This window comes from Gossypium hirsutum, chromosome D09, assembly GCF_007990345.1.
Source record: "Gossypium hirsutum isolate 1008001.06 chromosome D09, Gossypium_hirsutum_v2.1, whole genome shotgun sequence".
Lineage (NCBI taxonomy): Eukaryota > Viridiplantae > Streptophyta > Magnoliopsida > Malvales > Malvaceae > Gossypium > Gossypium hirsutum.
This window is the reverse complement of record NC_053445.1, coordinates 47,300,747-47,316,368: the sequence shown is the minus strand read 5'-3', so window position 1 is coordinate 47,316,368 and position 15,622 is coordinate 47,300,747. Positions and strand designations below refer to the sequence as shown.

The 15,622-nt window shown below is 34.6% G+C and overlaps 1 protein-coding gene across 9 annotated transcripts; it reads right to left on the bottom strand.

The window, feature by feature from the left end:
• Positions 1-327: 327 nt before the first annotated feature.
• On the bottom strand, positions 328-10,498 carry LOC107890886 (protein argonaute 1). 9 transcript variants are annotated; one of them, XM_016815473.2, is made up of 22 exons: positions 10,344-10,498; positions 9,050-9,684; positions 8,754-8,962; positions 8,275-8,424; positions 8,042-8,175; positions 7,791-7,900; positions 7,331-7,437; positions 6,894-7,032; positions 6,697-6,813; positions 6,200-6,307; positions 6,052-6,123; positions 3,719-3,841; positions 3,437-3,602; positions 3,110-3,369; positions 2,855-2,997; positions 2,694-2,756; positions 2,556-2,619; positions 2,308-2,443; positions 2,153-2,226; positions 1,943-2,037; positions 931-962; positions 328-794 (listed from the first exon to the last, which is right to left on the bottom strand). In XM_016815473.2, exons 2-22 carry the CDS (start codon positions 9,674-9,676, stop codon positions 571-573), a joined length of 3,153 nt encoding a protein of 1,050 aa, XP_016670962.2. In that variant the 5' UTR covers positions 9,677-9,684; positions 10,344-10,498; the 3' UTR covers positions 328-570. The 9 variants fall into 9 exon arrangements, with proteins under 9 accessions (XP_016670962.2, XP_016670967.2, XP_016670963.2 ...); XM_016815478.2 differs by having other exon boundaries at positions 8,275-8,421; XM_016815474.2 differs by having other exon boundaries at positions 10,348-10,491.
• Between the last annotated feature and the right edge of the window lie 5,124 nt (positions 10,499-15,622).

The window sequence follows — 15,622 nt, the reverse complement described above, 5'->3', positions numbered from 1 at the left end:
AGAACTAAAATAATAATATTTCGTTTGGTTGCTAATAAAAATAAGTCAAAAAAAACTTGTTAATATATAAAAAATATAATTAGTACAAATTTATACTTAAAATTAGATCAACAAAACTTTAGTAAAAAATAAACTCTTCAAAATAAGAAAGAATTCAGGGAGGTCACCCGTCCCAAAGTGCAAGATCGATCCGCAGGCTCAGCTTACATGTGGTAGTGTAATAGTATGTGTGGGTGTGTGAGTGGTTGAATGAGACCGGTGCACTAGTGTCGGAACCATAAAATCCCAGTCTAATGTGGAGCTATGCTTATCATGATTAAAGCAAAGTTAAAAAGCTCAACATCATTAGTTTAACAGAGTTAAGCAGTCAGTCAACAACACAACAGCTGAATGGTACTTGGAAGTTACAGAGGATAAATTAAGCAGTCGGTCAACAATACTACAACAGCTGAATGGTGCTTACAAAGGATAGGTTTAGTCCAATTATGATACAACCAACAAAGTAGCAGATACTGAAAATACCATGAAATACATAGATTGGTCAGAGGGTCATGATCATCAAGCGACCCCCTAACAATAAAACATAACCCGCTTGACATTTTCCTTAAGGGCAGGCAGAGGTCTCACAGCAGTAGCAGCAGCAGGTGCTCTTGTGCTTCGTGGACCAGCACTTCCACCCATACCTCCTCGCCCTGCTGCAGGGCCACTTATCATTGATCCACTGTCTGAAGTCTCTGGTTCCATGTAAAAACGAGCTCGGAATGCAGCAAGATGAGCATAGTATGCAGGGGGAACTGCACGTTTATTAGTTCCTACGTTAGTAAACACGATAAAAGCAGATAAAAGGGTGGGGTTAAGCCATGGGGAGAAACTAGTTGACAGCACTCAAAGACACATTTGTATGGTGAAGAACAAGTAAAGAGAACTAACCGATAGACACAGATCGCGTGCACCTTGCATATCTGCAATAGGTGAAAATAAGTAGAGATACTAACTCATATTACTGCCTCCCATTTCAGACGGAACACAGTGTTCAAAGATAAAGGGATGCAAAAATCTTATTTTTGAACAAAAAGGACATCCTTACCTATCATATTTCTACACAATCATTAAATTTTAATTATAACTACTAAATAAAACAGTTTGAGTTATATTACAGATAAAAAGTGCTCTAATTATGTTAAAGGCTTATATGAAAAATAGGTACCCAAACTATGCAACTTTTCCCAAGTTTTTATTTTTGTTAAAATAGGTACCTAAAGTTTTTAACTCGTTACCAGTTTAGATACCGACCGTTAACTCTTGTAAAAAAAAACCTCTGAACCAATCAAATTATAACATGCGACATTTTTAATTAAATAAAAATATTTAAAATTAAATTAAAAATATCCACTCTCAATCTCTCTCCCTCCATCTTCATCTTCATCTTAAATATTTTTATTTAATTAAAAATGTCACATGTCATAATTTGATTGATTCAGAGGTTCTTTTTAACGGGAGTTAACGGTTGGTACCTAAAGTGGTATTAGAATAAAACTTTAGGTATCTAAATGGGAAAAGTTGCATAATTTGGATACCTATTTTTCATATAAGCCTATATTAAATGAATTCCATAAAGAAATTTGCTTCTAAAATGATAGAACTTTATTTAAAATAGATAAAGAATTAATTTACCATCACTTTTTTATAAGAGTAAGTTATTGTTTATACTGAATTGCTATAGTTGACAAAATTTTCAATTTAAGACTAAACTACTTACTAAAATTACAAAATTTCAATATTTATGCTACAAAGTTTACATTTTAGAAAAATTTGTATTATATGTATAAAATTACTATATAGAAACTCATTTAAAATGATTAAATATGCTATGATACCACTTATTGAGCAATCGCGGCAATATAGAGACCAAACTCATTAAAAGATCAAGGCAAGAACATACGTATAGCAAAGGTTATTTGTAAGAGACTGCAAAGCATCAGCTGTAAACTTGTTCTCATCCCATAGCACATGATAATGAGCTGGACGGCTTGTACCCTGTTTACCAGGGTAGATAAGATATTAGAAACGCAAACTACAACCTACTCATTTACAAAATCAATCAAAATATGTAACATTCTAGCACAGAATTAAGAAGCAAAGCAAGTATGACCTGAATCCCAGCATGGCTACATAAGTAGAAGTCAAACTCCGTGGGATGACAGATTTTGGAGTCCACCACTGTGCCTGCAAAATATATACAAGAATACAATAAATTATGATATTGTGATAAGATCATTGTCAATTATATGACTAAATAGTAATTACCAGGCAAAATATTCCCACTCTTGTCAACAGCATTGCGATCATTATGGTTGTTAGCAAACAACCTTGTGTGGTGTCGCTTTTGTACTACAACAAAGGTAACAGGAGGCTGATAATTTGGCTCCAAAGAAGCACATGCCTGATTTTAATTGAGTAAATGGCAAATTGAGAAGTGAGTGAATAAAATGCAGAGCCTACACAACAAACTCGTGTACAGGTTACTGGCATTATGGGTCAACAAAGAGCCTGACCTTACGAATAGCATCTAGTTCATACAACAACACTTGATAAAACTGGCCTTCACTGACACCATCCCTGCAAATAGAAAATAGAAAATAAATCACTAAACCTAGGGAGGGAGAATAAAACAGACAGCAGCTTGACTATGCCTGTAGAATATGATGCGCTGTGGCTTATGTCCAGTTGCTCTTCGGAAAGATATTAGGAGCTCCCTGCATTACCAAAAAGAAAAGTTCTCAGACAACCTACAGTTGATGCCCGCCAAAGGCAAAATGGAATTCGAATTAGAAGCACATGGAGAAAAACATACTTAATCATGCCACCAGAAACAGTCCCCCTTACTGGATCCTGCCATGTCTTGAATAAATCTTGGATGAGCTCCTGGCGATGAGCTTGAGCACAAACCAAACCAGCATACTTCGTAATCTCGGGCCAATCTTGGGAGGCAACAACCTAAATGTTTAGTTAAATATTATATTAATGGCTAAAATTTCTAAGAAGCCAATTAAGGAGATTATGAAATTAATGCCCCAAAAAGCAAAAAGGTATAAACTAAAGAGCATACAGCTGCAATAGAAGGGCTTGAATCCTCCCCAGGGTGCGGATGGGTAACATCAGCACCAAAAATTATAGTCGGTCGGTCACTGACTAGAGGTATTCGTCGTGATATCGCATCAACAAGAACTGTATTCCTTCCTCCAACCTTGACATTAATCTTCAATGCCACATTAGCCAAATACTGTTTGCTCATTTTAAATACATGTTTAGTCAAGCAGCACTGAGAAACAATTCCAAGATCTGTCTCACAAATCCTTTTCAAATCACCTGCAAGGACAATAGAATATTTCAAAGAATTGTATAATTTTTTAAGAGAATATATACAAATTTATACCATAAAGAGAGCCATTATTGTCTGGAAGAATAACAATTAGCAGGTCAAGCTCTTTGCGCTGGGTTTGGAGTTTAGTCATGGCATCATGATATCTTGTTTTCAAGACCTTCTCCACTTGCTCTGGACGAGCACTAATTGGAGGAAGCACTGGTTCAGGAGTAAAAGCCTACAAATGAAACAAATATCAAGGGTGGATGTCCACTGAAATCCTTCCAAAATAAAATTGTTCAACAACAAAACTCAGATACAGACATTAATGTCATATCACAGCAACTCCCTTACCATGCCAGAGATATAACACATTTGTGAAAGTTCATAACAAAACCTTAGTGCCACACTATCTTGGACTTGCCGAGAAAAATTTATGCAGATCCAGTTGTTTACAGTCCCACCATTAACCATTTTCTGCAACAAAATAATCAGACATCAGAAAATGTTCAATTCAACATTCCAAGCTGAAGAGATGAACTTCATGCACCTGCCAGTATATCATACATTCAGATGCACGTAATAACACAGGAATCATTTACATGATGGAAAATGAAATCAAGGACAAAATGATAATGGCAATAGATTGTGGACTAACACTTAAGCATTAATGCAACAATACAGTTGACACAACCTCAAATCAAAATCGTCATATATACTTGAGTTGCTTGATTCAGTGACCTAAAATCAAAGTCGTCATGTATAATGGAGTCCCCTAGTTCATACCTTTCATTTAGACCCAATCAATTGAGCAGGTTGGGCCAATTCAATTTGGATTATTTCAAGTTCTAAAACTTGGGTTCGCACACTTCGGGTGCAGCAGGTCATTTTTTATTTCAGGTCATTCATATTTGACACCCAAGTTGGGTTCAAATCATTTGAGGTCGGGTCATTTTGTGTTCAGGTTATTCATGTTTGTCACTCAAATTATTTGAGTTCAATCTTTCTGATCATTTAGGTTCAGTTTATTAAATTTAACAAATATCGATCAAGTTAGATTTATTTAGAACCTAACCAAATTTCAAAAATAACATAATAATATTAAAAATAAATATAGATATTGTAGTTTGAATTTAAAAATAGATATCTATGTAACTAGATTCTTTTTTATTTGAACATAATCCAATAATTTTTTAATTTGAGACTTAAGTATCTATTTTACAGTTTCTCAAATAAGTATTATTATAACCTAAAACCCTTATGTTCTTAATTGATTTAGATATTTGAACGATCAATGCAATGATTATAATAATGAAATGTACAAAACAATATAACATACACACATCAATGATTTAATTTATCTACTTTTAAACTAATCACATGTTAAAAATTGTCAAATTAGCATAATTATAGGCCTTAGATCTTATGCAATATTAGAGTGCGCGCATAGTCATTGCATTATTATACATATAGATAAGAGAAGAAGTATAAGAAAAGGATAAATTTATATACACCAAATGGCTATGTTACTAGGATTGGTGTGAGTGTCAGATTTGTTTATGTCCAACACAGGTTTGTTCAATTTTTTCAAGTCAAATCCCTGTACTCAAGTACAAATACGCAGTGAACCCAGGTGTCAGACATAGGCATTCAGAAAATAAAGTCTCAAAGCAACATAACGAAATGCATACTATCATAGTCCAAAATAGCAATTACAAGTTATAAAATTACAACAAACTAATAACTTATCTTAAAGGTATTTCTTTTAATAAATTGATGTTTTTTAAAACACATACACTTATATTTGTTTAATTTCAAGTTCAGGTCGTCGACTTTTAATGTCAAATCAAGTAAAGTCAAGTTCAGTCGGTCGAGTTAGTTTTTCAAGCTTGGGTCACCATTGACAGATCTACTTCCAACTAACTTTTGAAGCTCAAGTTTAAAAAGTTTTCTAAGCCTAAATTAATAACTTTAGCTCCTTTGTTCATAGAATACTGAGAACTCTTAAATTACTCCAAGCTCTCTTCTTTCTATAATTATGTTGTAAAATCATTACATAAAGTTACACATGTATATATAAAGATATAAATGTTCTCTAAATTAAATTCGAACTATGTTCAGGGCATCTCTTCAGACCAAAATCACCCTTCATTTCTAGTGATGAACATAGCATCTCTCTATCTTCCCTCAGTGTCCTAACTCTTTTTAAAGTTTTTTCTTTAAATCATCTATAAGTAAGAGAGACCACAATTCCAACTTCTTAAACAATAATTTATACCAACAATAAAGCTCCAAAGTGAGCTTGATGTAACAGGTCAAATGACTAACAAAATGCGTGAACACATAAAAACTAATATCTATATGCTACTAAACTAAGGCAATGAGTTTATTCCTTTAAAGTAGGGTAAGGTTCCATTTTTCGAAACCTACTTTTGTGCCTACTTATCAATTCGACATGCAGATGCAATTACAGCAACTTTGTTCTCCAGTTTAGGACAACTGTAATTTATTTTCTTTTCACATTTATCTAGATAATCAAATTATTTATCAATTCCGAACACATGTTGGTGAGCATAAGATTAGTTTGATTAATGACCGAATACACTACAACAGCACAGATACAGGTATATTACAGAAATCCTGCTCAATAGCACATTGTATGCTCCAGCATTGGCAGCAAGAGATACCTTATTCATCATATTCCATTGCCCAACTTGAGGAAGGCAGTTCTTCTCTCTACCCGTATCATGATATTTAAGCTACAAGCAAAACAGAAATTAAAAATCAAGAATAAACAAAAATGCAGAAAATTGAATATGATAATGAATAACTTACCCATGGTGCAGGTAGAATGCGTGCTTCAACTGAAGCAAGCTTCTCGCTAATTTTAATTCCAAATTCCTTGGCATGAGGGTCCTCATGGTAAGCATTCTGATGTACTGTCTACAAGAGAAAACATAAGAAATTAGTCTCACAGTAACAAACCAGCAACTCACCGGACAATTTCTTCTTGACTTAAAAAGTTCACATCAAAAGACACAGCAAGAACCATAGATTTAAAGGTACTTTTGAGATGGATATAACACTTAGTACCGTTAAAGGATATAACATTTTGGCATGCACTAGTAATGACATTTTTACAAGGCAATTTGTTCATGTGCAAACAGCAAATAAAGGATAAAAAAGAACTTTTAAAAAAACTTTGAGGCAAAAAGTACAGAAGACCAATACATCATATCAACCCATCAAAAGAAACAATCAACTTAAAAAATGTAAGACTCATGAAAAAACAAAAGAATGTTAGTAAAAAAAAAAGGGCAAAAATGTCAGACCTCAATGATATCATACTCCCTTTCCTGAGGACGCTGGCAGGTGACCCTCAGCAGAGCAGTGATCTGTCTCTCATTCAACCTCTTGGAGTACCTCTGACCCTCAACAATCTTGCATACCTACATGAATCACTACAAATTAGCATGCATATCCATATAGCAATTACATCTTCAATTGAAAAGACTGGAGTTCACTTTACCTCCATTGGCAAATAATTTGCTCTCTGCTGGTTTCCGACTTGTAGACAAGGCCATTGGGTGTGTTGGATTACGAAACCATAAGTTTCATAAAAGTACTCCACAACAGATTTCATTGTACCTCTTTCATCTACAGGAAAACTATAAAACAATAAGCTTTGTTAGAGAAATTTCATGGAACATCACGATGTAACAAAGAAATTTCACACGTGGATCATATGTACTGGTATTATTGGACTACATTTAAAAATCCCAAAGATCAAAAACTTTTTACTTTAAATAACATTTACGTGACTGCTGTTGCAGTTTGTCTGATTAAAAGGATAACTTATTCACCTGATACTAATGAAACATGTTATCTGTATGTATGATGAAACAAATAAGAAGATAAAGATTCACAAAAAAAGAAATCATATCCCAGAATAATAGCAGTACTCACGTCAGCTCTCTAGTTGCTTGTGATGTTAAACCAGATATGCGATATTTTCTTCGCATGTTTCCTCGGTGCGTAACTTCCACCTTGACTCCTCTAAGAGCCTTTTTGATCTATTTATATAAAAGCAAATACAATGAACATGGTGAGAGGAATTACAAACAACATTCGAAGAATACAAGCATACAAGTTAAGCCAAGGAAAAGAGCTTGTATACAAAATATATAAAGGAAAAAAAAAGGTTGAGCCAAGACAGGAAAAATAATAGCTAAAACAATAGAAAGAGAACACAATTATTGCCTTGCAGAATTTTTAACCTGCTGAGACAAAAGCAATCGTGCTCGTTTCCTAAAAATAGATATCATGAAATTAGCTGATGTTACAAATAAAAAGACTAAACAGCAATGATGACAAAGTGCTTGCTAACTATAATTTCTAATCAGATGGAATTTTAAGAAATCCCAACCTTCACACGATCAGCATCAGATAGTGGTCTAGAAGAAACATCCCGATTCAGCAATTGTGCCACAAAATCAATAACTGGCAATGGCTCAATGAAAGCAGTTGAAGACATATCTGTCCATGAGAAAATTGTCAGCATAAGACAACGTTCGATTAACAAAAAGATCAAATGCAGATACAATCACACAAATGGAAACAGCTAGCCATGCAAAATAGGCCAAAACAAGGAAAATGGTATCCTCATAAACACAGTACCAATATTAAGTGAGAGCCCCATCTGTGTGGGACGAATGCTTTGGTAGAAACCACGCCAACTTTCTATTCCCTCACCCAAAGATTGCCTTCTCCCTAGGTAAGGGGAGTAAAATGAACGGCCAACAGGACAGTACCTATAATCAATTACCATATGTCTCAGTCTCAAATATCGAATTTGGAAGTAGAAGCAGTGTGATAAACATATATGAAAGGGAAGAACCAAATAGCAGTACCTAGAAGTAGGTAATTCACGAAGAACAATGTCAAGAACCTGAAGAGCTTCCTGAGGTGCATCAGCTTGCTTCCCTTGCAGAAAGAGTCCAAGATGATGCAGATCAGCACGTGCAGCCAGTTTGATCACAACTCTAAATTCGCACTCTCTTCTGCATTAGAAATATAATAGGAGATGGAATATAGATGAAATAAGTAAGAGCCCCATTTCGTTTGAACTTTTTCTTTTTCTATTTTTCCTTCTATACCAACAAAATTTACAAGGAAGATTAATAGTAATTGCCACTTAGTAGGCATTGAAGAACCTGTTCAAATCATGGAGAAAGCAGAAATTAGCATTTCAAAGCCATCCTTAGATCCTACAACTGAGGTGAAAAGGATACAACTTCCATCCGTTTTCTTTTAATTTCTAGCACCAAAAAAACCCATAAACAAAACAGAAGGTACATAACACATAAGAAACATGAAGGTAAGCAACAACCTTTGCATTCCCGACCCATCATCATCATCAATAAGGGTGATCGTAAACTCCTTTGACACAAAAGGGAGAGGCCCAGCGGTGTAAAGGCTCTTTCGACCATCATAAGCAGGAAGGTGCTTTCCAAGATATGATTCTCTGTATAATTTTACCAGCTGCTCCATTACAGCTCGGTTCACTCCACGTGATGCAACCTCCGGTGTTATAGTAACCTATTTTCATTGATAATAACAATAAAAAACCTGCAAATAAAGGCTAATAAAACATCAAGATAAAACAGCTATAATGAAAGAACTCACATCATACTGGTGCAAATCTTTATCTGGCAATTCAGCAAAGAAATGATTAGCCTTGACTATACACTTTGTGCCAGTGCAACCCTTTCCAGGCCGAAGAGGAAACCTCACAGACTTGCTTGATGAAGGGACTGGCTGAATTGCTTGGCCAGCTTCTTCCGGGATGTGAAGCGACTGTGCCGATGGTGCATGCTCAGGGGGTCTGGATGAAGAACCTGCCTCAAATGATGCAGGCCCATGAAAAGGTTGGGTTGCTTGGTGCAGCTCGGGATAAGGTGGTCGGGATGGTCCACCATGGAAAGGCCCTCCTCCACTGCCTCGACCACTTCCATAGCTCCCACGACCTCCTTGCTGGGGAGGCCCACCCCTTCCTCTACCTTGGTATTCAGGGGGTCTTTCAGCAAACTGCTGTTGTGACGTACCGCGACCCCGACCACCAGCACTGTAACCTCCCCGACCAGTTTGCTGGGACTGTGGAACCAGACCTCTTCCAGTTGAGTAACCTCCCCCTCCAGCTCCTCCTTGCTGAGGAGGGCGTTGGGTAGCACGACCACTGCCAACACCAGTGTCATGGGACTGGGAGCTCTCACCTCCAGCAGAAGGAACATCAGTTCTCTTCTTCCTAACCATGATGGTAACTGTAACATGGTAGAAAAGTAACAAGGAGACTCATATCAGAGGGGAGTGAACAGAAAAGAGAGATGGAAAGCTCAATTTATACAGTAGCAAGTGTTTTAGATCAAAACTAAAAGGTATTGCTCCTCCAATGAGACTTTAAAAAGCGTTTTCCACCAAAATAATACGACAAAACTAAGACATTGAGTAATTCCCATATGCAGAGAGGAAAAGAGAATACAGACATAAATCAAAGCAAAAAATAAGAAGAAGAAGAAGCGCGAGCGTCAATAACCCTAACATACCTTAATGAACTGCGAAACAGAGAAATAGAAACCCCTAGAGCATATATAACAATAATAGCATGAAAATTGGGCGAGATCAGTGAAACCCTAGTGAGTTAAAGCAGATAACGACGATCTAAGAAACAGTGGGGGAAATACAAGCTAGTAAAGAAAGATCCGTCGCAAAACATGAGGAAAGAGCACCAGAAGCCGAGCTAAAGAAAGCAGACCCATCAACAATAAGAAAAAAAAGCTACAAGCCGTACAAGTTCCACCTGAAATCCGCCTTCGGAAAACCGCTTATCGTCTAATAATGTTCATGATAATGTATATTACTGCAAAAACTTTAAATAATAAAATAAAATAAAATAAAAAAGGGGAAAAGCCCGTAAGACTACCCACTGACTCCACCAGCTCTGTAGTCAGTATCTTCCTTCGGGAGCAGCGAAAGACTTACTGTACGTTCCCATGGCTGCCGTATTAATAAATCTGTACTACACTACTGTTTAAAATTTATTTTATTTATTGGTTGCGTTGTTACAAAACAATCTCACTTGTATTTTTTTTTATTTTTTTTGGGTGTAATATCACTTGGATTATTGCTACATATGTGATATTCCGTGTTTAATTTTTAATTAATTTTTTAAATCTTTTACTTTGTAAGAAAATTAATAAAGCAGAAATTATTTATTATTTAAATTATTAAATACATGAAAATATTTTAATTTATTTAACAATTCAAACATTATAATAATAAATTCAAATTATAATAAAATTATTTTTATTATTTTTAATATAAAATACAATGTTATTTTACTTAGTTAACTAATAATGATAAGGGTAATCTCACCCAATTATTAGTAATTTTTTTGTTAAATTGGCATAATTAGTTAATTTTATCTTTTCTGGTCATGGATTGATTAACGGCTTTTAAATTGGCATAATAGTAACTTTAATTATCACATTTATACATTGTGCCAATTTAGCCTTGATTCTAAAAAATTTAACCATCAACACTTACAAATTGTATAATTTGGTTTTTTTTTGTGATCCTTTCACCTAAAAAACTAAAAAAGTTTATTAGCTAATTTTGATTTAAACATATAAAAAATAGAAACACTCAAAAATCCAAGATAATAATTTTCATTATTTCTCATTCTTTTAAAATTAATCATCAATATTACAAAAAAAAAAAGAAGAAGAAGCAAAACTACAAAAAAAAGAGACTAGATTACACCATATGTAAATGTTGAAGGGTCTTTTTTAGAATCAAAACTAAATTGACATAATTTATAAACGCTAAGAGTTAAAGTTGTTATTATGTTAGTTTTTTAAATAGTTGCTATTAACGAACACGACCAAAAGTGACAAATTTAAATAATTAAATAATCATTTTTTTAACTTTTCATGGTTAGGCAAGAAAAAAAATACTTATAATTTACCCTAAAGATATTTAGCTTTTATAAATTATTTTGATAATACTTTATAAAATTTTATTAATTATAAAAAATTATATGAAATATAAAGTTAATTATTATGTAATAATTAAAATTTAATATAATTATTTCTTTTTATTGTTTGGTTAATGGAAACACATTTTTATTTATTATGTAAATTCATTTAATAAGAATATTTTAGTAGAATTAAAAAATTTTATTTATAAGTATGATAAAATTTCTTATAAAGTAAATATTTTTAACCAAATATTTTATTTATAAATTATATCTATAATTAATTTTAAAAAAATTCAAATTCGTATTTTTATATATTATAGATTATAGATGAGCAAAAATAGAATTATCATCAACAAAAGAATATATATCAATTTCCCTATGCTACTGCCACGCTTTCAATATATGATATTGTTATGTGTAATTTTAGTTTAATGATTTTGTTTTAATCTAGATTATTTGTAATTTTAATCTGATCATATTTTACATGAATTGATTTTATTTTATAATTTTCTAAGTATATATTTATAATTGTACGAATTACATTATAATTATACTTATAATCTCTCTAAAAATTTATATCTCTTGTAGCCTATAGGCCACTCCCTTGAAGTAAAAAGGGGTGTTTTATTTTTATTTTTGTTATGATAAAAATAAATGGACTTTAGCATAGCATTAATTTAGATAATAGTTCAGTGCATAACATACCCATTGGCATCAGCAAAAAAAAAAAAAAAGAGTTTAATGGGCGGTTCATTATAGATATAAGCAACGTGAACAATAGAAAATAAGTTTAAGGGAGACGAGTTTTGAAAATTACTCCCTATTTTTGTAAGTCCGCGAATTCAATAATTAACTTCCCTAAATATATGGCTCAACATCTAGACCTGGAATTCGAGTAAGAGTGTGTTATAATCATCAATTAACATTTGCAACAATAATTTAGAAGGCATATTATTCGAAATTAGGCTTACAAGAGCAGTTCCGTTTACTACTTCAATTTTCTTGATGTTGTAAGAGCTTTAGTAAATTTATACTAAATTCAGTAATTCTATAGGAGAATTTTAGTAAATTGGCAAGAAATTCAGTAAAAAATTAATAAATTTCAAGGGATTCAATAATTTGTTAAGAAAATTGCTGTTTTTTTAAGAACTTCAATAACTTTGTAAAAAAAATTAGTAATTTATGATATAAATTAGATAGCATTACAGTGTGGTAAAAGATTCAATAATATTATAAGAATTTAGTAATTTTTTAAGATATTCGGTAATTTTGTAAGAAATTTAATAATTTACAAAAGGTATGAAATTAAGTACACATTAGTAATTTTGCAAGAGATATAATAATTTTGTGGGAGCTGATACAATAAGAGATTTAGTAAATTTCATAATATTAAGATAAGTAACGGCCCCTCTGGCCTCCGCCCCTAAAATGGACATGACAATAATAGAAGGGTGATTACTAATGAAAAATATAATCCTTGATGAAATTACAATCCGAGTAAGAAGTTGATTGAGACTTGATCCCATTAGAGCCAAAGCTTCTGCACATTTGCTTCTTTCCCGAAAAGAATGTGAGATGCTAGTAGGCTGTAGGCGTCAAAGGACGGAGGAGCGTATTGCATTAATGGGGACCAGATAGGATTAATATTTAAAAAGTTAACATTAGACATGAAATGAATAATAAACTTAGTAACTAATATTGAAGCTCTTAGCTAAACTTAGCTCGTCTCGTAGTGGCCAAAGTTAAAAATGAAATTGTTTCGCTGCAACCATAATTCCCAAAGACAGTAGGTAAAGACCAGATAAAAAGGCAGTTTTGGTCTATGAACCCACTGTTTAGATATTAGATTAGACAGCAACCATCCATTCCAATTTGTCCAACTCAGTGGAGAGAAACCGATGGCAGCCTTAACATCGAGCCAAGCCTCCTTGGCTTTTTGGCAGTTAATGAAAATATACCCAATGTCTTCGTCCGAACCATGACAAACTTTGCAAAGCTTATCGAGCGGGTACCCTCGGCTGGACACATAGCTCCCGTGGGGATTATTCTATTCCCACATTTCCATAGAAACAATTCTAGTTTTGGCGGAAGCTTCAACTTCCAGATTGTTTGCCAGAGGTCCCTGTTAATGTCATGAGATTTCTCAAGGAATCCATTTGTTAGATCATAGGCAATGGCCAAAGTGAATGACCCATTCTTTGAGGGGCCCCAACAAAGTTTGTCCATGAGGGAAGCATCATGCCTCAACATAGTGCTTAGAAGTTTATTGGCAATTTCCAAGGGGAGTTGATTGATAAACAATCTTCTCCCAAACTATCCCACAAAACTCGGACTTGATTGAAAGTCCAAGAACTCTCTTCCTCTCTCAAAGGGCCGGTAACCAAACTCATTAAAGGTCCTTGCCCTGACCAGGAATCATCCCAGAAGCTTGTCGAGAGCCTCTTATGAATCACCCACCTTAGCCCCTTCTCAATAAAAGGACTAACTTTTCCATAAAGAACCCGATGTAAGAGACAAGTCTTTCTTAAATCTTACAACGCCACCATTTGGAGTATACTTTGACAATAAAGTTTTTGCCCAAAGCTTGTCTTTTTCCTAAATTAAGTGCCAACCGAGCTTAAGAAGCTGAGCTTGGTTCCTAGCTTTTCTCTTCCTAATGTGATGACCTCTATGAGACTTCAGTTGCGTAACTTTCTCCCAATTAAGCAAATGTATTTTCCTTGCACTTTTCGTGCCACCCCAAAGGAAGTTCCTCTTAATTCTATCAAGCTCTTCCAATGTATTTGAGGGAAGATAGTGACATTGCATGATATGAGTCGGGATAGAGGCCATGGTTGATCGAATGAGAACAAGTCATCCCATTTGGGAGAGCATGTTTGCTTTCCAAGACCACAACTTTGCTCTCACTTTGTCAACAATAAACTCGTGGTCGAGCTTCGAGACTCTCTTGGAGTGGATAGGAAAGCCCAAATATTTGCCGAGATCTTGCGCTTCCTTGATATTTAGGGCATTAGTTGCCTCTTCTTTATTTCGAGCAAGACATTTTGAGGAGAATACTATTCTTAACTTTTGAAAGCTAATGCTTTGAATGGATTCTTCCATAAATTTTGCAAGAACACGTTTGATAGTCCTCGTGGTTCTCGAGTCAACTTCTGCAAATAGAATAACATTATCCACGAAAAACAGATGTGAGATCTGGGGACCATTTCTCGAGGCTTTTATAGGTTTCCAATTTCCATCATCCACTTTTTTTTGAAATTTGAAAGTTAAGGTACTCCATGCACAAAATAAACAAGTATGGGGAGAGTGGATCTCCTTGTGTAATACCTCGAAAAGGTGTGAAGCTTTTCAGCTTTGAACCATTGACAAGGATCGTGGTCGTAATGGAGGAAATGCAATGCATAATGAGTTTAACCTAATTAGAGGGTGGGAAGTAAAAAAAGAGAAGAACCTTTCTAATGAAAGATCATTCCAGCTTATTGTAAGCTTTTTCAAGGTCAAGTTTCACAATCATCGCTCTGACCTTGCTTTTCATTTTTTTTGAGAGAGCGGAGGATTTCTTGGACAATAATGACGTTATCCGTTGTTTGCCTCCTGGGGAAGAAACTACCTTGGACATGCAAAATAATAGTTTGGAGAATTGATTGAATCCTCGCTACCATTATTTTGGTAATGATCTTGTAAACTGTGTTGCACAAGCTGATAGGACGGAACTGGGAGATGGAGAAAGCACCTTGACATTTAGGGATAAGAGCGATGAGGGTATTATTGTTGCCTTCTTCCAAGATTCCTTCACGAAAAGTCTCCTTTACCATGTTGCAAACATTGAGCTTAACTTTAGGCCAGCAACGTTGAAAGAAGAGAGAGTGAAGAGTGAAGACCATCCAGTCCCGGTGCTTTTCTAGGTTTAAAGGACCAGGTAGCTTTTGTTATTTCGACATCCGAAATCGGGGCAAGCAGGTTATTAGCTCGGTCACTTGAGATGTGGGGCCGAACAAAATCAGTAGGGGTAACGGTCAAGGAAGATTCCAAGTTGGAACTCTTGAAAAGGTTGATGAAATAGGATTGAATTATAAATCCTCAATGTCCTTCTTGTCTTTGATCCAGGAGCCTGAATCATCCTTCAGGCAGGTTATTTTGTTGAAGCTTCTATGGATCATCGTAGAAAGGTGAAAAAATATCGTATTTCCCTCATCGTCGATAAGCCAGCTAGCCCGAGATTT